General features: G+C 36.0%; 1 protein-coding gene across 1 annotated transcript in view; it reads right to left on the bottom strand.

Annotated features, from left to right (window-relative positions):
- Positions 1-25,918, bottom strand: part of HCN1 (hyperpolarization activated cyclic nucleotide gated potassium channel 1) — a 390,610-nt gene that overhangs the window by 48,942 nt on the left and 315,750 nt on the right. Inside the window, exons 5-6 of the mRNA XM_030330204.1 lie at positions 22,121-22,267; positions 2,001-2,241 (exon numbers count right to left, since the gene is read on the bottom strand). Coding sequence (XP_030186064.1) covers positions 2,001-2,241; positions 22,121-22,267 — 388 coding nt within the window. The remainder of the gene's footprint in view (positions 1-2,000; positions 2,242-22,120; positions 22,268-25,918) is intronic.

Raw genomic sequence — 25,918 nt, 5'->3', positions numbered from 1 at the left:
GTTAGTGATAGTTACAAAAGAAACAACAATCTTGAAGAAAATAGTTAAAGCCTATCAAAAATACATTAAGAACATTTCTGTAAATTGGTTTTAAAAAGGTAAAAAAGGGGTGCCTGGGTGGCTCAGTCAGTTAGGCATCCAACTTCAGCTCAGGTCATGATCTCACAGCTTGTGAGTTCGAGCCCCACGTCGGGCTCTGTGCTGACAGCTCGGAGCCTGGACCCTGCTTTGGATTCTGTCTCCCTCTCTCTCTGCCCCTCCCCCACTTGTGCTCTGTCTCTCTCTGTCTCTCAAAAATGAGTAAATGTATTTTTTTTTAAAGGTAAAAAAATATTAGAAAACTATGCAAGGAATAAACAGAAAAAATAAAGTACAAATAATAAATATCAAAAATGCTTCAACCTCAATATTAATGATGAAAATGCACACTAAACAAGAAGGGGATGCCGTTTTTACTTAGAGGACAAAAGTAGAAATGAATTGGCAAGGCATGTAGAAAAAGGCTGCCTCATCAAAGAAACAATTTGGTGTTTGTTTTAACTTAAAAATATGCAGTCTTTGACCCAGTTATTCAACTTCTAGGCAAGTTTTTCAACGTTTTTTTTATTTTTTTTTTATTTTTTTATTTTTGGGACAGAGAGAGACAGAGCATGAACGGGGGAGGGGCAGAGAGAGAGGGAGACACAGAATCTGAAACAGGCTCCAGGCTCCGAGCCATCAGCCCAGAGCCTGACGCGGGGCTCGAACTCACGGACCGCGAGATCGTGACCTGGCTGAAGTCGGACGCTTAACCGACTGCGCCACCCAGGCGCCCCTAGGCAAGTTTTATACATGTGCACAAATATAAATATATATCCTCTAATAGTAAAACTTGGCAACAATTCAAATATTCAGATTTTTAGAAAGGAAAATTTCCACTTGTGATGGTTAGTTTTACGTGTCAACTTGACTGGCCATGGGGTGGTCAGATTGAGCATAAGTTTTGGATGTGTCTGTGAGGATGTTTCCAAATAAGATTAGTATTTGGATCAGTGGGCTCAGTAAAGGAATTTGTCCTCCCGATGTGAGTGGGTAACATCCAATCCACTGGAGGTGTGAACAGAACAAAAGTAGGAAAGAGGGGGAGTTCAACCCTCTTTTCCTATCTCACTACTTGAGCCAACATCTCATCTCATTTTCTGCCGTCGGACTGGGATGTACATCATCAACTCCTCTGGTTCCCAGCCTTTGGAACCAGATTAAATTATACCATCAGCTTTTCTGGGTCTCCAGCTTGTAAACAGCAGATCATATAAGACTTGTCAGTCTCCATATCTGTATAAGCCAATTCCTCATAATAACTCTCCTTTTGTGTATATATTATCCTATTGGTTCTGTTTCTCTGGAGATCCCTGACTTACACATCACTCAACTAGTATACTTGTAAGTATACAACTAGAAGTACTCTTGCAACTACATTCTGGCTAATCAGATATAGATAAGCAGTGATAATGACAATTGTGAGCACACCCCTAAATAGAGAAATTGCTCACTCTTCAATTCCTCTGTGCCGCTCTCCCTCTCCTGCGGGCCATATCAAACATAATGGAGAGGAACCAGGTCCTCTTGTATAAATGAGAAAAACACTCTTGAGGATGGCAGACCAATAAAATAAATGAAATCTGGGTCCCTGAAAACTGTCCTGGGGAGAGCCATCTGATCCTCCTGGGATTTCCGTGTGAGAAAAAATACACTTTCCATCTGGTTGAAGCCACTGTTAATCAGTTTCAGTTTGTGAAGATAAAAAGATACTTCAAGTGATCCAGTGGTAAATGTACAGGCACTAAATGTGTGACACTGAAATGTGAAAACATGCCATTATAGACACTTTTATCGGAATTCAAATGCGAATTCATAGACAAAAGCCACAAATCAGCATTCTGACATCTCCAAAGTTCTGATGAAGAGACATAAGCAAAGCAACTTATACTTCATCGCAATTGCATTTTTTCCCCACTAACCTCCAAAGTAGGAGCCATCTGTCAGCTTCATTTCTTTACTGGATTTTGTGATGACACCAGCAACGCCATGTTGAATGAAATACATCTTTTTACCCACAGCTCCTTCTCGTATGATATAATCTCCAGGTTGAAACACTTCAAATCTCAACTTGCTCAGCATGGCAGTCACAAAATTGGGGTCCGCATTAGCAAACAGTGGCATTGTAGCCACTAGTTTCCGACAGTTGAAGTTGACTATCTCCTAAAGATGGCAAGAGTAAAGAAATATTAAGAGAGATATTAATCATATCAGGGAGATAAGCACACTTAAATTAAAATCTATATATAGCACAGTTTTGCAATTTAAATTCAGAACCAAAGATACATAAATTCTAATAATCTGCATATCTCTTCAAAGCCAGAAATCATGGTTTATTTTGGTGTTGGAATTTTATATTCGCAGCACCTAGTATCATATAGATATATATTAAACATTCAGTAAATGTGAATTAAATATGTACATCTTATCTTTTATACCTTCTCATCCCTTTGCTATACTCTACGTAAAATTAGAACTCAAATGTGGAAGAGTTTCAGTCTCCCTTTGATCTTATTTTATGAAGAAAAGAAGCCACACTACCTCCTATTAGCTATTATATTGCTGCTCCTGTGCTCCGCTGTATTGTTGAATGATCTAACTTGTACCTACTGACCAGAATTCTGAAACAAAGGCCCAGTTGCCAGACAACAGAATTTTTTTTTCTTAATGTTATTCAAATTAAAGTGAGGACAATGGAGTGTGCAGAGAAAGGTTACCCAAGAAGGCTGTAATCTAACTATAACCTATTATTGTAAATTCAATCTGTTTCTGGGATAGATCAGAAAACCACTCTTTTCAAGGCCTCCTTGGTTTCCTTTGGAAGTCTTGGAATGGAGGGGCCATATGTTCTTTCTCCTAAGTTGTTTGTTTGTTTTATTTCTGGAACCAAGCAATTCTCAATTAGAAGACTTACATATTTGATTTCATTCTGTAGATTCTGGTCCAGATTATACACAGTGCTATCTCCTTAGGCTAACATACAGATATGGGACCAACTATTTTTAATCTTGCAAGTTAGATATGTAAAAGGATAAACAATAGGAATCTAAATTTTACCACAATGCCGTTTCTCAAAGCTTTCTTCTCCAATAAGCCCCAAGGGAAAAGGGTTAAACCTGAATTTGTGATCTCGTTTAAGAGATACACAAACTGAAGGAAACCCTGTTAAAAGATGGGAAAAGGGCAAAAATATTTGGAGATAGTAGCAAAGGCTGAGATCTGAATTATTTCTTTGGGAAAATATATTATATAAATTTATAGAGTAAGGCTGAGGGAAAAATGTTTCCTCTATCTTAATTTTTTAAAATATTTATTTATTTTGAGAGCAAGAGAGTGCACGTACTTGAGCAAGAGAGAGCAGGGGAGGGGCAGAAAGAGAGAGGTGGGGGAGAATTGTAAGCAGGCTCCATGCTGTCAATGTAGAACCTGACATGGGGCTCCATCCCAAGAACCCTCACATCATGACCTGAGCCAAAATCAAGTGTCAGAAACTTAACTGACTGAGCCACCCAGGTGCTCTGAAAGTTTCCTCAATCTTGTTTTATAAAATGACCCGACCTTATCTTGGAATAGGTAAAACAAACAAACAAACAAACAAAAAACCCCAAAAAACCACAACAACTTCCAGCTGATACAGAGAGCACAAAATTTGGGGTCCATCACAGAAAAAAAAAGGTATTTCATCCTTAATCATATCTTTGGAGTTCAGCAGAGCAAAGAAGAGTCTCTAATGGTGAGGCTTCATGGAGGATGGTAAAATATTTAAATGTCAGCTGTAACAAGCAAACAGTGAACATAGCAACAAAAAACAAGAGAAAGATATTACATGCAACACCCAAGCCTAAATAATGCACAGCTGACTCCATGGGTGGCTGTCCATTGACTCGTGGTCAATTTTAACTAGGGCTGAAGTGCCGTGGTGGGGGTGGGACTAAAGCAGGGGTCAGCCCTTACTATGGTAAGTCCTTAGTAAATATGCATGCATGCATGTATGGAAGGTGGAAAGAAGGAGGAAAGGAAGAAAAAAGGAAAGATGGGAGGGAAGGAAAGAAGGAAGATGGAGTTTCCACGTGGAAAAAAGTGCTCACAAAAACGAATTTTGTTCCCATTGGTAAGTATTTACTTAAAACTGTTAGAAATCTTTCTCAAGAAAATCACTTGAGAAACAAGTTTCTTGTGTATAAAAAAACATGTTTTTTATTATTCAAAATACTTCTAAACAAAATGTCATGAAGATAAGAGGTGAACCACTCAAGGTACTCAAGCTAACCACATGAGTTGAAGGAAGACAGAGTAGGTCATTAAAAGGACCAGACTGATTGAGGAATTAATGATTCCACATGTAAAATGACAGAAGAATACTGTGTAGGAAAGTGAAAATAAGTCAGGTTGCAGAGAAAATAAGAATTTTCAAATAAAAATAATAAGGCAGAGAATCTTTTTATCTATGTTCTTTGACTTAAACTACACAATTTTTTTCTCTTCATTGTTCTCTTATGCTTTCTTTTAGAAAATAATTGGAAGTATATTTTATAAACAATTTAACTGTTCTTTATATGAATAATTCTTTTTCTGTGATGCACTGCATATTAAGGTATACCTATTGTGACTGCCTTGATTATAACACTGTGGGGATAATTTCATATTATTGCTATTGCTTAAAGGAATCCATTAATTTTCTCTCTCTCCCTGTGGAACTTTTACCTCCAATGTGACTACAATCAGTTTGAAACTGTAAATTCTAACAAGTATTTGATAAGAAAAAAAATGTGATTAGACAGAAGGTGATTTGCATTTAAAAGCCCTCTCTCCTCTCATGAAAGTTGCTTGCTTGGAGGGCATATAGTTTAATGGAAACACTCATGTGAGTCTAGAAGTGAAGCAAAACTTTTAAAAGCTCTTCTCCATCAATCATATTTCTTTATAGCACATTTTTTAGGGAACATATTTAATTAAGTTATTAATATCTCTCCATATGTAAAACAAGACTTTTAAAGCTCCTCCTCCATCAATCACAGTTCCTTATAAGCACATTGACTTTAAGGAAGACACACGATTAAGTTATTAATATCTCTAATTTCCATCCAGATTCTTTATGGCACTTGTTATAATGAGCTATTTTAGCAACATGTCTGGCCTGAATGAAGAGTATTGACCATATGCTTTAAATTGAGGAAAGCTCCATTCCTAAGAGAATCAGACGTAGCCCTGACCATAATAAGGCACTCCAAATTACTAAGCTTACTATCAACACTTTAAAAAAATGTAGCTACCTCTTCCCAAAGCATTTTGTAGTAACAAGTACAGATGTACTAAAAAGCAACCAACCAACCAACCAAACAAATACAAACATCAACCAAAAAAAAAAAATCCTGCAATGATGAGAGTCACTCATAGGGGCTAAATGAAAGAGCCACCAATGGCTAAAGCTTCAACAATTTGTGTAACAAAGTAAATGATGTGGTACTGAATTAATCCCAAAGTATAAACTAAATGACTATAAGATTATACCTACATAATTAAACAACTGAGTAATTTAAACAGACAAATCTGTTCAAATTCCAAATTTGAACACTTTTACCTATTAAATAGAAACATAATACAACAAACAGTGAAGAATCCTGCATTTGATTCTACTTTGCCATGTCTGTTTACTTCAGATATCAAAGTCTTTCCTTTTTAGCATTGTTTTGTCTTGCTTTGCTCTCCTATGTCATAATTATTTCTGTTCATTGTTTAGTCACAGAGGACTAGAATATTTTTTAAAGTATAATATAGACAGAGTAAAGAGCACAGATTTTAAGTGAACACAAATCTTAAGTGAATTTTTCAAATGTATAACCACCTGATCCCCATATAGGGGTTATCGGAAAGTTTCCCTTTATTTCCTTTTCCAGTTCACACCAGAGGTCCTAGCTATTCTGATTTCTATCACCATAAAAAGTTTTACCTGCTCGTGAACTTCAGATTAAATGGGATGATATACTCTGTAGTCTTTTGTGTCTTGCTTCTGTGTGATTCATCCATGTTGTTGGGTGGTGATAGTTCTTTCTTTTTATATTTCAGCCTATATTTCATTTTATGACGCTGCCACAGTTTATTTATCCATTCTACTTTTCATGACATTTAGGGTGTTTTCAGTTTTAAGCTATTAAGATACACCTGTTATGAACATTCTTGAAGTGCCATATGCACTGATTTCTCTCTCTTTTTTCTTTTGGCTTTTTAAGTTTTTATTTTAATTTCAGGTAGTTAACATACAGTGTCATATTAGTTTCAGATGTACAATATAATAATTCAACACTTCCATGTATCACCTGGTGCTCATCACAAATGCACTCCTTAATCCCCATCGCCTGTTTAACCCATCTTCCCACTCCCTTTCCCCCGCCCCTCTGGTAACCATCAGGTTGTTCTCTATAATTAAGAGTTTGTTTTTGATTTGTCGCTTTCTCTTTTTTCCCCTTTGCTCATTTGTTCTGTTTCCTAAATTTTAGATATGAGTGAAATCAGATGGTATTTGTCTTTCTTTGACTTACTTATTTCTCTTAGCATTATACTCTCTAGTTCCATCCATGTTGTTGCAAATGGCAAGATTTCTTTTTTTTTGTGGTTGAATAATATTCGAGAGAGAGAGAGAGAGAGAGGGAGAGAGAGAGAGAGAGAGAGAGTGTGTGTGTGTGTGTGTGTGTGTGTGTACATATCTTCTTTACCTATTCATCCACTGATGGACACTTGGGCTGCTTCCATACTTGGGCTATTGTAAATAATGCTGCTATAAAATATAGAGATGCATGTATCCCTTTGATTAGTGTTTTTGTATTCTTTGGGTAAATACCCAGCAGTGTTTTTAACTTTTTGAGGAACCTCTTTACTGTTTTCCACAGTGACCGCACCCACACTGATTGCTCTTGAATATTTATTTACCTTTTATTGGAATTGCTGGGTGATAAGGTAAGCTTGTATTTAATTTTAGTAGATACTACCAAAAATTTTCTAAAGTGACTGTGTTATTTTTCTTACATGTTAGTAATATATAAGTTCCAATTGTCTTATATCCATAGTAAAATTTGATGTTATCACTCTAATTTTAGCCATTAATAGGTACGCAGAGAGATCTCGTTGTTTTACAGTTTTTTTCTCTTTGTAGTTTTATTTTACATTTCCCCAATGATTAATGTTGTTATGCACATTTTCGTATCTTACTGATCAGATGAATATCCTGTTTGGTGAAATGCCCAGTCAAGTTTTCCTCATTTTCTTCCGGCTGTTGGAGTTCTTTTTATAGTCTTGATATGAGTTCTTTGTTGGCATATACATTGTAAATATCTTCTCCCAATCTATGGCTTGCCTTTTCATTCTTAGTGGTATCTTTTATCATATATATATATATTTTTTGGTGAGCTGATTCCAGTTTGTTTAAGTTTATGACAATCAGGAAAATGGGATTTGAGATATACGGAGATTTCTTCTCTAAGTATTATTTTTTACCATAAATCAGCACTTAGGAATCATGCAAATTCTGAGACCCTGGGAGAGCTTAAGCAATATTTTGTTTGACTATTGTTAAAAAATAGTAATATTTTAAAGAATAGTGCTCTTTGAAGCACTACAATTCTTTACCGATAATTTAACCATCATTGTGGAAAGTTCCATTTTGTGAAACATTTAGATCTCCTCCATTCTACATTATTTTATTCTACATGGTATAGTTCTAAAATGTTTTAGGGACGGTAGCTATAAATGTAATTACCATCATTACAATAATGAATCACAGAGTAATCTTAACAAAACAGAGCTGCAGTTACATTGCTAAATTCCTACACCCAACACACCCTGTATTTTTAGACTCTGCAGAACACACAAGACCTTCCTTCTAAGAACTTATATTAGACATTCCGATGGCATCCAGACATATAGACTTCTATAGTAACTTTAGACACAAGTAAATAAATATAGTCAAATCTATATCAACTGACATTTTATCACCGAGAACATCCTATAAAAGAGTGCTGCTAATGTTGTCCTATTTTTTCCCCACAGTTCAGTTGCCTTGACTAGTAAGAATTAGAGTCAGTGGATGTGTTAGTTTTTTGTTTGTTTGTTTTTTAAGGTAGGGATAATTTTAAGAATGACATTATAAAAATAAGAGACAATATTTTTTGAGTTCTTGCTGGTTTCTAGGTTTGCTTTAAATGTTTTACAAGTATTAATTTATTTTATTGTTGCAAAATTCCTATACCTTAATTATTACTACTACCCCATTTTATAGAAGATACTGAGTAATGTGCCAAAGACCGCATACTTGTAAGGGGAAGAACCATGGTTTGTTTGTTGGGCAACCCAGCTCTTTAACTCAGGATTTTGATGGATTCTAAGAAGACATCTTACTTTTGTACATATCTGAAATTACCAAAACCCTGAAGGTTTTGGTATTAACCATAATTTGTTCTTCTGAAATTTATACATTTTGAGATCCTGACATGAACATTTGTTGACTGTGAGATAGCAAACTGATGGCTGTGCACTTGGCAATTATTTTTAAAAATCTAAATCTAAATGCCTTTATTTCCTGGAAAATAAAACAAGTTTTTATATAAAGAAAAGCTATTTTTCTTGGAAAGTAAAAGAAACTATTCAGGATTATTCCATGGGTCCTTGCTCTCATCATAGTTCTCATGTAGACAGCATCAGTTTTAAAAAGGCTTCAACGACCTGCCAAAGAGAACATTCTCCTCCCTGTTACTCTTTAGAGGAAGATGATAATCCTGTGGACATATTTATGGGACTTCACTAAAATACATTTTACCAGGCTCAAATCCAAATTTAAAGAATCTGAACCTATATCTCTAGGGGATGTGATTCAAAATCTCTACTTTTAATAACACACTCCAAGTTATAAGCAGTCAGGTTTAGAAACTATGGTTCCTAAAATAAAGAATTATCTGAAAGTTTATACCTAGTTGAGGGAGGAAGATGTACATGTATATATTCTGTAGAAAATAATTGTAAGTAGTAAAATAAATATGGGTTTGTGTGTGTGGGGGGGGGGTGGTGTGCATGCACACACTCAATCTCTGATTTCAAAACCAGTTGGCTCTGTGCCCATAGAAAGTGACTCAGATTCTTCAAATCTTAATCTTTTCATCTGTAAAATGGAGGTTATAGCAACTCTATCAAAGATTATGATAATTAAATGAACACAAGTAAAGCATTTAACAAAGTTCACTCAATGTTATCTGTTTTAACCACTGTAATTTATAGTTTACTAAAAAACAATGTTGGTTAAGATCAAATGAATTGTTGGGGCGCCTGGGTGGCGCAGTCGGTTAAGCGTCCGACTTCAGCCAAGTCACGATCTCGCGGTCCGTGAGTTCGAGCCCCGCGTCAGGCTCTGGGCTGATGGCTCAGAGCCTGGAGCCTGTTTCCGATTCTGTGTCTCCCTCTCTCTCTGCCCCTCCCCCGTTCATGCTCTGTCTCTCTCTGTCCCCCCAAAAATAAATAAACGTTGAAAAAAAATTAAAAAAAAATAAAAAAAAAAGATCAAACGAATTGTATAGACTATATACTTTATAAACTTGTAAAGAAACAAAAGGTTCAAGGTAATTTGGTTAAGAGGATACTAATTCAGGTAAAAGAAAAAGTTGAGTTGGGGACTGTTTATTAAAAACCAAAGTTAAAGTGAGTGCAGAGGTTCAGAGGAAGAAAATGACAAGAAATTCTTAGGGTAGACTCAGTGAAATTCCCTTCTGGCTATCATCAAGAATAAAATATAGGATTCTTATAATAAAGGTGCTCTATTGATATAATAAATTCAGAAGGTGAATTGTACATACACATTCCATTATTTTTTTTTAAAAAGGAAACACATTGGGAAATTTAAAAACAATTTCCCCCAGCATTCCTAACTGGCTTATACTGATCTGGTGGTTTGCCTTCTAAATTGCAAGGTGGTTGATTGCATGCATAAGAAAATTGGCCCATACAAGCAGACCTTAATGCTTAAAAATGTTCTAAACATTTATCAAACGTTGACTACAAGTTAGATACTGCTTTAATTTCTTAAACTGAAAGCATTTCCCTTGATTTCTATGTTCTGTTAGGGAAAATTTAAGATAATCTATTTCTGTGGTTGAGATCATCTGTGTTTTTTTTTTTAAGGAAAGTTTTTATTACAACTCCTAATTAATTTGGATCTCAAAACCTATGTAATATACTACAAAGCTAAGGAATACTTGCCTCTAGTATTTATTTTGGGGAAATTAAAGGGTTTAGAAATAGAAAAATGAGATTCGATGAATTAATACAGGATGCCTCGGTTTTAGTTTATTGTAGTTTTCCATTTTATTAAAGGAGAAAGTAAGTAAGCATTTTTGTATTACCAAACAGCTGCATGTAAAAAAATCTTTGCAAAAAATGAAAACACACATATCTCTTAAAATATATAAAAAAATTTTGTATTCTCATCTCCTTAATAAGGGTGATTTAATGTGTTTGTGTATTCTCTTAAGACAAACTCTTGTTCACCTAAACATAAGTGTAATCATAATATACATTCGATATTTGTTTCTTGTTTCCCACTTTTATAATATAAAATATTTCCCATTTTGAGACATGGTCCTCATTGCTGTCCTTTTTAATGGCAAAACAAAATTCCATGATTAATGGTTAATATCTTGTGTTAATCATAGGTATATTAAGAGAAACCCAATAAAAATACAGAGAAATAGTCTGCAATAGCCTCTTAAATACTGACATTTTTCACCATTACTTGTTTTGAAACCCAGCTATATCATTAGTTGCCAGATTAATAGTCTCTTTAAATTATGTTAAAGGTAATTAGCCTAAAATCTCTGCATATACAAATGGCCAATTATGATTAAGTGGCTTAAATGAAATCTGCCTGCTTGTAAAGGACGAATCAGAACAAGACGAATTCTGAGATGTACAAATTCAAACATTTTAATGTTTTCCGTTGTTACAGTTCTCATAGGCATCTAATTTGGTTTTGAGGTATTAAATCACATTTAAGCCTTATAATATGAATGCAAATGAAGTCTGAAATTAATTTAGTCTTAACATAGTCCCACTGATTTGCCTTTCCAGAACACAGGAACATATTGCTCCATTAGGTACCAGGCAGAATGACAGCAAATGACAGAAAATTCTAACATGCACTTAAATTTGATCATAAAGCAAAGAAAAAGAGGTAGAAGCAGATCAAACAAACCTAAATCAAGGAATTGTATATTGGCAACATGCACATTCACTGGAGACTTTGTATCTCAGCCCTACTGTGTGGTATCCCAGACTGGAGCCCTGGAAAGATTTGTATAAACTCCAAAAGAATACAGCTCCAGTGGCTCGCAAGCTGAAAGCAAGTTGTAAGAATAGTTTGTAGAATAAGTGTTAAGGTATCTGACACGGTAAACACAGACTGACATGAACTGTCAAATATAGCAAATAAAGCAGCCAGATGTCCAGAAATATGCTGAACTAAAAAATACTATTAAAACAGAACCAGCAGATAGTAAAGTGAAGTAGAAGACTCAATCTTGAGAAAAGGTGTTTGGAGAATTGGAGAAGAACCTATATTTGAAGAATTTAAAATAAAACCCCCATAAATTCATTTTCATCATGAACACTCAGTAATAGAAATGATGTGTGTATAATGATACATGTACATGTGCAAAGGATGGGAGGAAATCAGGCCAGCCCCTAAACCAGGCAGGCATCCTAAGCTGCACTGAACATTCATTTACATGTCACTTTGGTTGGACTTGCACAGAGCACTGCATGTATTGCCAAGTGTTATGGGCTTAATTGTATCCTCTCAACATTCATATTTTGAAGCCTTGATTCCTAATACCTCAGAATGTGACCGTATTTGGAAAGAGGACCTTAATAGAGGACATCAAGTTAAAATGAATTCATTAGGGTGGGCCCTAATCCAATCTTCCTGGTGTCCTTTGGAGAAGAGGATGGGGACACACGCAGACACTGGTGATACAATAGCACAGAGAAAAGACCATGGGACGACAGAGAGAGAGGCCATCTGTAAGCCAGGAAGAAAGGTGTCAGAAGCCTCCAAATCTGCTGTCACTTTGATTTTGAACTTCTAGCCTTTAAAAGAGTAAGAAAAAAAAAAAAAAAACCAAAACACATTTCTGTTGTTTAAGCTACGCCATCTGTTGTATTTGGTTATGGAAGAAACTACTAGAATGAAGTACTAGAAACTAGTACTATGAAACTACTAGAGCAAGTTAGGCTGGTAAAAGTGTGGCAGGAAGAAGGAAACTGCTCCCTTCTGAATATCTGCCAAGACATGGGAGAACCTCGGCTCTGAAAGTGAGGGAGGGGCAGGGGCAAGATGTATACACGACTCAGTTAGGGTCACTCTGAAGTGATGTGGAACGCAACCCACACACTGCAACAACTTCTGAGCTCTTTGGTCCGGGGATAAAAATCCAAAACATTTACTTCTACCGAGAAAGGATTTTACTTTATTTTTGTATCGAGTGTGAAGCCTCTGGGGTATTCAGGTGATAAGAGCAGCTGGGAGGTGGAAATGGCTCTGAAGATCAACACTAGAGATACAAGATTGGGTGCTATTTTATAAGATTAGTTTTTTAAATTTTCATAAAATATATATTTAGCTATTTGGTAGTTCTAACCATTCCTAAGTGTGCGGTTCACAGACATATTCACGATGTTGTGTAACCATTATCACATCTAACTTTTCCATCACTCTCAGCAAAAAGTCTGGAAACTCCCCCCGTCTTCCTCCCCTCAGTCCCTGGTGACTTCTATTTTACTTCCTGTTGCTATGAATTTGCCTATTCCAGGAAGCTCATATAAGTAGAATTATACAATCTTGCATGGGACTAATGTTTGAAGGCCTGGAAACAAACAATGCCACTGGACAAATCTCGGGAGGGGAAGGGAGGTAATGACCAGTGTTAGGGAAAATTAAGGAAAAGGCCCGGTAGTCTGGCTCTCCCTTATTCTCATAATACATGTTATCTTTACCCCTCTTCCCATCTCCCTGATTTCTTTCCATATCCTCACCAGCACTTGTTCTTGTCTTTTTAATAACAACCATTCTAACAGACGTGAAATGGTATCTCATTGTGGCTTTAATTTGCATTTCCCTGATGATTAATGATGTTGAGCACCTTTCCATGTACCTACTGGGCATTTGAATATCTTCTCGGAAAAAAATATCTTAAACTTTTTTTTTTTTAAGTTTACCCACTTATTTTGTGTGAGAGAGAGAGCATGCCTGCACACATGTGAGCAAGGGAGGGGCAGAGAGAGAGGGAATCAGAATCCCAAGCAGGCTCTGTGCTGCCATGGTGTCAGTGCAGAGTAGGATATGGGGCTTGATCTATCCCACCAACCCAGAGATCAGACCTGAGCTGAAACCAAGAGTCAGTCATACTTATCCGACTGAGACACCCAGGCGCCCTGGAGAGAAAAATCCATTCACATCCTTTGCCCATTTTTTGAATTGGACTACTTATCTTCTTGCTATTGAGTTGTATGAGTCCCTTATACATTTTGGATAGTAACCTCTTATCGGATGTGTGGTTTGCAAATATTTTCTTCCCTTCCATAGGCTGGCTTTTCATTTTGTTCATTGTGTCTTTTGCTGTGCAGAAGCCTTTTAGTTTCATGTCGTCCCATTTATTTACATTTGCTCTTGTCACTTATGCTTTAGGTGTCACATCCAAAAGTCACTGCCAAGATTGACATCAAGAAGCATTTTCCCTGTGTTTCCTTCTAGGAGTTCTATGGTTTCAGATTGTACACATAAGCCTTCAATCCATTTAGAATTTTAGTATGTAGTGTCAGCTTTTCTCTGGCAATTAACCATATATGAACCTTTTACATGTCTTGTATTTTCAGTAAAGTACTTTAACTTTCTTTTCATAGTTTATTTTTTTCCCATGTATTTATATCTTGTGTCTACAAGCATAATGGTAAGCACTTTGAGACTAAACCATATTGTACAATTTACCTTCCCATCATGCCTGGATCAATGTTTTGCACATATTAAGAAACTGATAATTTTCTTTTGTCTATTTGTTTTCTAGAAACTAAGGATGCAAGAGAAAAATCTCTACACCAAAAGAGAGAAAAAGACACAATTTCTTTGTTTGGCAATGTGACCATGAGCAGGCCACTTGAAGAATTTTTCTAGCCTTTTGTTATTGTGCCTGTTACACGAATATCTGATAATTAAAAAGATCCTTGTATAATTTTACAATTCAGAGTCTAGCCTGTTTTAGTTAATCTTAACTAAACACATTAGAGATGGAATCTTAAAAATCAACAAGTATGTACTTTAAAAAAAAATGATTGCAAATTGCTCTAAGTAAATACGCATGCAGATTATGCTTTCTTCCTTAACAGTCTATTCAACAAATTAAAGGTCAGAAGGACAGTATTATACTCTCAGCCCAATTCATGTTCTGTGAAAATGAAATATACTGACGTCCTATATTCTACTGGGACACATGATCTGTACCTATTTTCAGCCCATGGCTCTTCACACTCCATTGTTTAAAAATAGATCAGTTCTGAACTTTGGAGACAGACTCAGAAGGGCATTAACCTCTTTCTCGACAGTTAAGTTTGCCATTTTGCTCTAATCAAATAAGTATAAATCTGATCATGTTAAAAATAGACCTTCTTACTTTGTACACACTCCAACAGGCTCCCATAAGCAGAGGGGTATAGTTCACTGGATTTTTCTAATTAGTTTTTTTAGTTTTAAATATACTGCCTGCTTTTGCTAAAGCATTCATCAGTCTCATGATCGTAACATTTCAATGCCAAATTTTGATGCTAAGACATTGTCTCCAGAAAGCTGGCTGTTAAAATGAAGGAAAGGCTTTATTAGCAGATCGTTTGGATACATTCCAGAAGAAATGAGACATATGATAAGAATGGACACTCCCTCTTCTGTGTGGCCTAACATCCTCTGAATAACCCTCTCATGGCACTCGTATACAGTTATAATTGATTATTTAAATTTCTGTCTTTCACTAAGCTGCAAGAACTATGACAGCTGGGACTGTATCTTATTCTTCACTGGATCAGAGTAATACTTCAAATTAAATTTTCCTGTGCACTTATTATGTGCCAGGTGCATTTCTAATTTTTTATATTTTTTGCTAATTTAATCTTTAAAAAATTTTTTTTAATGTTTATTTTTTGAGAGAGACAGAGACAGAGTGTGAGCTGGGGTGGGGCAGAGAAAGAGGGAGATACAGAATCCGAAGCAGGCTCCAGACTCTGAGCTGTCAGCATAGAGCCCAGCGCAGGGCTGGAACTCATGAACCATGAGATTATGAACTGACTCGAAGTCAGATGATTTAACTGACTGAGCCACCCAGGCACCCCCACTCATTTAATGTTTATAACAACTCTATGAAGTAGTTAATCTCACCATCATCCACATTAAAAAATGAGGAAAGGGAAATACATACAAGTTACTAAACAACCCAAGTCATACATATAGTAAGTTGTGGGGCTGGATTTAAATGGGGCTGGTGGAAACAGGGCCATGCTCTTAACCGTGATGCTGCATAGCCCCTTCGTAGTAGTTTCTCATTCATTATTTGTTGTACAACTGAAAGTATACATATGACTATTAATGGCACTGAGCATATCATAAAAGGGATTTAAACTATTCAAAACAATAAAACCGAATACGGAGCAGTTATGGGAAAATAGGAGCATATTATAAGTGAATGGAAGGAGAAGCAAAAGCTCTCTAGGTAGAGCCAGGTCAAATAACAACTGGAGGGAGGGGAGGTTTCTAGACATCACTTAGGTTGGGCTTTGCAGACTCAGAATTTTGACCAGACACAGCCACAGAGCAACCAGAGATCGAAGATTATAGATAATGCATACATACATCATAAAATAATAGCTTTAATTTGAAATGCCAAGTTTCTGTGTACCATCTCAAAGTTTTTCTCAGAAAATTATAGTTGTTCTGGTCCATGTATTTTAGTTCACAGTGAAATGAAGATAATTTTTTAAGATGACTTTACAATCCCTCCTCAGAATGCTGACATTGTAGTGGAGCCAAGTGCTCAGGCCATAGTGGCCTAACTGAAGACGGTCATGCAACTTCATTTGCCATCTTTACCTCATGAGGTGGCTCCTACTTCGGTTTGGACAGGGAGACCAGCAACATTTGTTTCACGAGCCACTGACAACACTCTAGTAAGACTAGGAACAGAATCTTAAAAAAAATATTTTTGTCTATTCTATGGATGTTACTAGGTTATAGAAATTTTACAGAGTATCTATATACCTTCTATAGTGATACTCTATTAAAATGTCCCCTTATCCCATCCTGACTGCACTAAATCACTAATAAAAATACCCTGAAGAAAGTGAAAAGTAAAAACATCCACGAGCAAAATAGGACCTTCTGGCATATCGTATATACACAAGAATCAAAATCACAGAGTCGCCTGGGTGGCTCAGTTGGCTAAGCATCCGACTCTTGGTTTTGGCTCAGGTCATGATCTTAGGGTTCACTATTTCGAGCCCCGTGTTGGGCTCCGTGCTGACAGTGTGAAGCCTGTATGTGATTCTCCCTCTCTTTCTCTGTCCCTAACACACTCATGCATGCTCTCTCCCTCCTTCTCTCTCAAAATAAATAAATAAACTTAAAAAAAAATAAAAAAACATGGAGGAATCTAAAGATACCAGCATCCTTTTGTTATATCTGAGAAACCATATTTTCCATACTATAATGGAAAGTGGTATTAAGAGAATTCTATGGCCAGAGCACTTCATAGTTCTGGGCATCACTTTTTATCCACATGAACACTACTGTTTTGTTGACAAAATGTTCTCTCTGAGCTCTAACAATCAATGATTCTTTGAGATGATTTGCCAAGTGTGAGATTAATACTTTCTTTGCATTCGTTTACTTATCCAACAAGTAGTTATTAAATATATACTGCCTAGGGACTGAAGTTATGGTGGAAATCAAGAAAGACAAAACCCTTGCCTTCTTGGATCCAAGACAATACAGTGGATGTACCCAGCAAAAAGGCTTATGTTCAGAGAAGGACTTCAAGAGAACGAATTCAGATAAACTTCTCAAGGAGGGCCTCTTTGAGAAGGTACCATTTTTATGGAGACTGGGACAATAAGAATGAGCCAGATATTTGTTAAATTTGTCTTCAACATATGAAAAGATAAATCACCTAATTCATGACACAGAAATAGAAACAAAAGAGTGTACTTGATGAAGTAGTGTTTTTGTAGTAACTGCTAACTGAATTAATTTGCATATGCATGGTATAAGATTTTTGTTAAGATCGTAGGTCATGCAAAAGAAATTCCTTCCGCCATTTTACACCTTTGGGGGTCTTCATATTTAAAAGTATTCAAACACATTAAAAATTAAACTGGGCTATGAAATGGATAAAACATAATAATGGCTTAATTGGTTATGAATATAGAATAATTTTCACATTCCTTAACATTGCATTTTATGTTTTTACTCAATAGGTCTTTTGCATATGTTTTTGAGAGTCTGAAGGCTTGACCTACCTTTCACTTCTATGCATTCCTGAGTACTCTGACTTGTGTTAGGGTAGAAATCACTGCTCTTTAGTATACATTAGCATCTCATATTAGGGTACATAGTTTCATAAAAATGAGCCTTCTGTACAATAAAGTATTTTAAGTTAAAACTCTTGTTGCAATATAAAATGGTGGTTGACTCAAAATTGAACATATGATTAGCAATTATATATGTTATATATATATATATATATATATTATATAGCAATTATATGGTGTGTGGTGTATACCATACATATCTTATATTTTTACCTTTTGTCACAAAATACATATCAAATAATCTAGCTTTCCCCTTCCAAGTATTCTACTTTCATTCATTTGACATTGATGGGATCAGTCATTCAATGTCTTCTATGTGCCGGGCACTTTCTAGACACTAAGAGCACAAGAGTGACCAAAATATGCCTTTGCCAAGTTGATGCCTCATCTTCTAACTGGAATGAAGCTTTTGATGAAATAATGTAATTTATTACTTTAAAAAGATTTCTCGTGATCTACCACGATGACTTTAATACAGCGGGTATATAACACTCTAATTTAATAGGAAGCAAGATGTATTTCTCATTGTTCTTATTGAACTTTTCTCTGGCTTTTTTAGATTCATGTTTTATTTGAATAATGACTCTTGTTATCTCTCTGCTATGTGTTTCCTTACTTTCTTGACCCATCTATTTCCTTTCTAATAAAGTCTTCCCTCAGTATAACATTAAATTTATGCTTTTGCATGATTCTGATACCAGAAGTGCAAAAACTGAAAAGCAGGGGAACAAATGCAGAACATTGTTTTCACGTTTTTAAGGTGTTAAGTGTCTGAGCACACCATGATTCCACTTACAAAATCTCTATTTTTATTAAGTAGTCACAATTCTTACTCTGTTTTTCATTCATAATTCTGTTAAAGGCCATTCAGTCAGTAAATATTTGATGAGTTCCTACTATACGTTGGTCAATAAAGGTATAAAGATTAAGGCATAGCCTCTATCCTCAAGAAAATCATAGTCTTAGACAAACAATAAACCGACAAATGATAAATACAATGTTAGAGACAGAGCGGTCAGGAAAAATTTACGAAGAAGTTCACGTGTGGTAAGAGTGTTTAGTGGGAAGTGGAAGGTAAGCTGAGTAGAAAGGAGTGAAGATAGAGTAGCATGAGGAAAGGCAATGAGACGATTCACAGTACTTTCTCTTTTCCCCAGAAAATTATGAACAGTTTCCTGTTGATGAAGTGTTAATGAAAAAAAAAAGTAAAGATGAAGGCAGGGCATGGAGCGTCTCATATGCCATGTCAAGGATCTTGGACTTTTCCTACAGGGGATGGGAGATCATGATCAGGTTCTAGGAAGAGAGTAGAGTCATGACATTTGTGTTCTATATCAGTCAGTATGGTGGCCATGTGATAGTATCCGTTTGAACTGAGGTCAAAAGCAGGGAGAAAAGCTGTGAGTGAACTTCAGAAGTTGAATTAAAAGACACCAAGACTCTGGACCATGGTGTTTGAAAATATAAGGAAATTGGACATATGTCTTCATATGGCTGTGGATGTTTGGTAGTGGGTAAAAATGAAAAGTGAATTTTTTCCACTGAACATCAGAGTAAATTAATGTGTGGCAAGAGGAAGGGTAGTTAATAAAATGCACATGGTTAAGAAGATGCACTTGTTATTCTGATTTCACACTACAATGAGTATCTTCAGCACAGGGGAATGCTTCCCATTTAAGCATGAAACTTCTTAGGCTTCATTTTTACACTCACTTTTTCTGTCCGCTTTCCGTATTCCCTCAATGACATTTTACGCTGGAATCCTAACATTTTCCTGCTTCTTTGAAATATATCCTTAGTTTTATCATATCTTCCTGTCTTGATTTGGTCTTAATCTCTGATACTGTCTCTTGGTTACCTTTGTTTCCCTGCTATGGCCTCTCCCATCCTGCCTCTGAATTCCTCTGGGCCCTTGAGAACCCCGCCTGGCTCCAGTGTCCTGAGCTTCTGCCTTTCAATGAAGGGGATTTGAATTTAAAGCAAATTCTGTAATCCAACAAAGAGATAAACCAAAGCACACTGATATATATTTTTTAGAAAACTATACATTATTTTGTTTCTAAAACTACAACAAAGAATGGAGTTTGAATTGTGTTTCCCAAAGCAAAACAATTTGTGATAGTCTTACTTGAGGTATTTGTAAAGAAAATAAGCTAATCAACAGCAGATATTTAATTCCTTTACTGACAAACTCTTAATTGATAGTTTAAGGCTCAAAAAAAAAAAATACGAATAACTTTTAGGGGATGCAGAAGCTTGGGAATGGTTATAAATGGTAAAGATATTAGTTGCAATGAAAATATTTATTGAGCATTTGATATATGCTACATGCACTAGAGATTTCAAGAGAAATTTAAAATATAGATAAGCCTTTGGTCTTAAGGAACTTTCAAGACCAAAGTGGAGAAAACAAATGTGAAGCAATAATGATAACATAGACAGAATGGATAAGGAGCCCACAAAAGCTGTAGACTCAGTGCATTAGGGGGTCAAAGAAAAGAAAGACCGAATCTAGCATGGAAAATCAAAACCAAGTTATGAATAAAGAAATATTATTTGAACTAGATTTTGCTAACAGATGAGCGACATTTCTGAAAACCATATGAAGCAAGGTGAGAAATTATAATTGATTTTTGCAAAACAGCAAGTTGCACAGTTTGGCTGTAGGCCACTCTGGAACATGTGGAGCAGCAGGGAAAGTAAAACTGGAAATTTAGCTGGGACCAGAGCACAGAAGGGCTGGAATACGAGTCTGGGGAGGCTAAATTGGATTTAATTTTGTATGTAAAGAGAGAAAGTTTCTCAGGAGAGAAATGAGTAGTTCATCCTCATTAAAAAAAAAAAAAAAAAAGATTAATCTAGCAGCAATGTTTTAAGTGGCAGTTAGAGAAGACCGTCCAGAGACTGGAAGGCAAAGTAAGGAGACGGTGCCAACTGTCCATGTGAGAGGACTAAGGTTAGGGCCAAGGCACTGGGGAAGGCAACAAGGGCACAGTGGGATGTACTGCTACAGTGCACTGATGGCATTTGGTGATTGGATGTGCAGAGCAGAGAAAGTTTCCAAAAAGACTATAATTTTACATTCCAATTGACTTGAGAGAATGACTAAAACATTTACTGAAACACTTCAAAAGAAAAATGGTTTAGTCATGATAGATAACGACTATATTACATAGCTTATTATATATACCATGTAGATTTTAAGAAAACAGCATATTGGCAAGAACTTGGAGCTCATAATTTACAGAAGTAAGGTGCAAGAAGACATAAATTTAAAAAGAACAGATTAAGATATGCAAAATGAGAAGCCAATGGCTTATTCATGGTTCAGTGTTAAGGAAGTCCAAAAAAGAGATTCAGGATGTGTGTTTTGTTAACACTTTAAAAAGTACCACCAAGGGCTCAAAGGCAAAGGCTTTGATGAGTAACAGGTCTCTGATAACTTGCAAGGAAACAACTTTGGTAAAGAAGTGCAGATCAAACCACAGTGTACACAGTGTAATGATTACACAGCTATCTTTTGAGAAGGTTGGTAGTAAAAGAAAGAAGGGAAAGAAAAGCACTATAAGAAATATGAACAATTATGTGAATATTCCTTTGGTCAGGAGTGACCTGAATATTCAAGTGGGCAGACAGAAGACTTCTGGGGAGGTATGGAAAGAAGATGCAAGGCAAACAGGGGATTATTGACATTCAAGTGTTTTTTTTTTTTTTTTTTTTTTTAAGTGTGTCTATTTTGAGAGAGACAGTATGAGCGGGGGAGGGACAGAGAGAGAGGGAGGGAGAGAGAATTCCAAGTAGGCTCCTTGCTGTCTCCATACTGTCAACACAGAGCCCAATGAGGGGCTCAAACTCACGAAATCATGAGATCAAGACCTGAGCCAAATCCAAGAGTTGGATGCTTAACCAACTGAACCACCCACGCACCATGACATTGAAGTGTTTTAATGAGGAAATAGGAAATGAATTACTTGCAACAGGTCAGGTTCGTCTATAATCAGAGTCTAAGGAATAAACAGGTAAAATGAACATGGAAGAGAATAGAAATCAAAAAGAAGATAAAGAAACAGTTCAGTTAGCAAGAGATGACAGAGAGTAAGGTTGAAAAGATATAGATAATGAGGACACACGAAACAATTTTTGTGACTAGGGATACAGAAAATAAGACCGTTCTGACAGTCATAATTAGAAGAAAAATGTTCCAGTACTTTTTTTTTGAACAATCGAATCTGTATATGAGAGAACATATGGGAGAAGAAAAGCAAAGCACTGGGTTCTGATTCCTCTCCTGAGCAGTGTCATAACGTGGACTTGAAGATTTGCCATGAAAAGAGAAAATAAACCATGACCATGTACCATGGATATCGAGGATTAGAAATCTTACCTCTCTCAGAGGATCGTTGAGTTCATTGAGAATGTTTTCCTCATCAAAGATTTTGCCTTGGTATCTGTGTTCATAGTAATCGTGTATCTTCTGACGCATATCAGCTGGTAACTTATGGAAGGACATGTATTGTTCCACTTGCTTGTACTATAAGGAATGGAAAATGGAAATTAGAAAACATCGTTATGCTGTATGAGAAATTATCATGTTTACTTTGTCATGCTCAATATTCAATAACATTTGAATAACAGTAACAAAAAGAAGAAATCTTTTAAGGGGAAGGAACTAATGTACTAGGCTATAATGTACCTACTCTGTGTGACATGCTATGCAAGGAATTTATTAGGTAAACATTTCCTGTAAAGAACTGAGATGTTGTTGAGGGGCAGGAAAGGAGCTCTGAGTGAATTTAAGGGTGTCATCCCAGAAAAGCCAGTGATGGGGCAAGAAAAAAAGTGATGTTATTTTCTTGGAATCTTTGTTCAGCTGAGTTCTAAAAAAAGTATCAGGTTGAGGTTTGGTGCCTCATCTGGATAGAATCTCCTAAGTTTGGGTAGTACAAAAGGTTCTATCTTAGACCTTATAGCAAAAGATCAGACCTAATTAAAATTTGAATTTCGTGACAGAGAGCTTGGCAGATGTTTGTAAGTCATTGATACTCAAGCAACACAGATGCCCTGTAGAGTAAGAGAATATGTCACGCTTCAATTTAGGACTTTAGAGACTATCAGGGTGAGACTAGATCCAGATAATTTTACAGCTGAAAATGAACTCAGACATTTAAGTTCATTTAACCAAGAAGTTCTTAAACTTGATTGTTTATAACACTTGGGGTGAGGTTGCCTTTTGGGATTACAGATTTTTCAGGCTTAACTCCAGAGATTGATTCCCTCAATGTATTTGCTTTTGTGAATTTACACACACTCATACATACACATATACACTTTGAAAATAAATCCCTGCTATTCAAACAAAAACATAGATATTACCTAGGAACTTATTAGAAGAGAATTTTAGGCTTTACCCCAGACCTTTGAAATCAGAGTCTACATCTTAAAAAAAAGATCGTCAGATGACTTATACACATTTAAGTTTGAGAAACATTCCCTTGGGACACCTGGGTGTCTCAGTTGGTTAAGCGTCTGACCTTCAACTCAAGTCATGATCTCACGGCTCTTGAGTTCAAGCCCTGCATCAGTCTCTGTGCTAACAGCTCAGAGCCTGGAGCCTGCTTTGGATTCTTTGTCTCACTCTCTCTCTGTCTCTCTTACGCTTGTACTCTGGTTCTCTCTCTCTCTCTCAAAAACAAACAAACGTTAAAAAAATTTTAAAAAAAGAGAAACATTCCTGTGATGTTGCAAATACAGATGGTCATGAGACCACGCTTTGAAAAAATTAATTAAAGCCCCCAAACTAGTCTCATTGCATAGATGATAAAATGAATACAAATAAAAAAGTATGCAATAAAACTGGATGAATATACTGGAAAAAGACTCTTCCCTTAAACAAAATACATTTGATGTGTTTTGGAGAACACATGGATATTTTCTTCTCACATCTTTTCCTGATGGAATAGCTCTGACTAGAAGATATAGCTCTCCCAACTGTTTGTCCACAATTAGTGTAGTAATTGGTACATGATAAAACATATATCTAATCAGAGACAGCAACCTATTACATTTCTTCAAGTTTGTGTACATAATTTCCTTTCACATAACATTCCTAGTTTTTAGACTTCCCTTTTGAGATTAGTATTTTTAAAGGAAATACAACTTTGTCATGAGACTTCCTTTATTTGGTCACCAGACTGTCCCCCAAGTATTTAAAGCCTGCAGGCCTATATATATCTCTTTCTCTCTGTCTGAAGCAACTTGATTATGATTTAGGCATTTTAAATTCAGGCACCAATTCTGTCACTGTCATAGTGTGTACGTAGCTTCTAGTATGTACTTGAGAAGGATTGCTTAATTTTTCCTGAAGAGCTCAAAATCTGTATGCCTATTTAACCTTGGTAACCTGCTTGGAGAGACCTAGGATTCAGTCTACTTGCAACTCATGCAATAGTCCATTAGAAAGAAGCTTCAGTGACCTCTATAAGACTACTGTGTAGGATAAAGTTGATTTGCAGCTGGACTCAAAAAGCTCTATCATTATTTCTAGAGACATCTGTATATCTGATTTTTACTTTTACCCAAAAAGAGGGCAGTGGGATATCTGATGTACTGTTTAGGGTCTAAGGCTCCTCTGGAAACCCCCAAGTTTAACTTTTGCACTAATGACTTGCAACTAGCTGATCTGGTTTGCTTATTCTGGCTTGACTATTTAAAAAGCCATTGATGGCTTGGTTGCTGAGCTCCCCCACAAACCAAGCCTCCTTGCACAGATTTTGGTGGATGAAGCCAGAAACTCAGCATGTTCCACATGCCCAAAGATGGGGTATTTTAAAAGGAAATACTCATGCTGGGGAAAGGCTCTTCAGCTTCTCTTGCTTGTCTGCATTCTTTCTCTGAAGCACTGTATCCTTTGCCTTTAAATAAATAAATAAAATAAAAGTCTGGTGGATCCTGTTAAATATTCAAACTTGGTAAAACAATAAAACAGCTTAAGACAACAGGACTGCCACAGTTTTTCTTATTGCATTGATGAAAATCTTTCAGTTCTGGACAAATAAAGGATTCAACTTTCTTCAGGACCGGTAGTGGTCAAATAATCTCTGCTTACTTTTCTCAACAAACTGTCCAAACTGGTTGGACTGGTAAGAATCTTTAACCTTAACCAGGATACTAAACTCTAGATTTCTCTTTTCTTTGCATGCATCTCAGGGGGTATGGGAGACAGCATTAAAAGTTAGTAGCATTTTATTCATTTTTAAGAAATCTGTGCCTATGTGTAAGGGCCTACTCATTTAGAAAACAAATAATGTGTTCAATGTTTATCTCTGGAGTTGGAAAACTAATCCTTGATTAGCTAATTATAAATGTTATACATAAAATTATTTTATTTTTATGGAAAGTCAGGATTGATTGAATATAGTTATTTTGCCTCATAAAAATCATTTAATCACTTTAGACTTTGACCAATCTACAGTAAGAATCTTATACCACATGATCTTTGTTCTTTCAGACTAAAGTTCTATGAGTATTTCTTGTCATTTAATCATACTGAGCTCAATTTGATTTGACCCATATTACATATTTTAAACATTAATTGATTTATAGTAATTACTGATCTAACAAATACTAACTGGTTGCTGTGTGCCAATGGTTCTCAAGGTACAGTTGATAAAACACCAGTATCACTGGGGAACTTGTTAGAAATGCATGGTTGAAGTTTTCACCCCAGATCTACTAAATCAGAAACTCTGAATTAGAAATTCTAGCAGTCTGTGTTTTAACAAGCCTTCCCTACACTAAAATATCAGAACCACTTCTATATGCTAAGCAGTGAGTTAATTTGGGACATAAAGAAGCACGTTTGAGTGAGAGTAGGGGATAGAAAGGAAATCCAGTTTTAACAAGTTAAGTTTAAGATGTCCATGGCATATCCTAATGCTTATATGTAGGTCAGGCACTTAAAAGAAAAGATAAACACATAATCAATGATTAAGAGATCACTAAGGGAGAATGTGTCAACTAAAAGGATTTTTTAAAGTGGAACCTACGTTTTAAAAGCAGTTGCATCATGGAAATTGATCAAGTTAAGGGAACTGAGATTAGCCAGCGAAATGTGACAGAACCAAAAAACTTGACTCACAGCAAAGAAGGATAAAATCAAGGGAAAGATAGGGTGCTCAAAAGG

The sequence above is a fragment of the Lynx canadensis genome, chromosome A1 (genome assembly GCF_007474595.2).
Source record: "Lynx canadensis isolate LIC74 chromosome A1, mLynCan4.pri.v2, whole genome shotgun sequence".
NCBI classification, from domain to species: Eukaryota; Metazoa; Chordata; class Mammalia; order Carnivora; family Felidae; genus Lynx; species Lynx canadensis.
The sequence above is the reverse complement of the archived record's forward strand: the minus strand, read 5'-3'. Positions and strand labels throughout refer to the sequence as shown.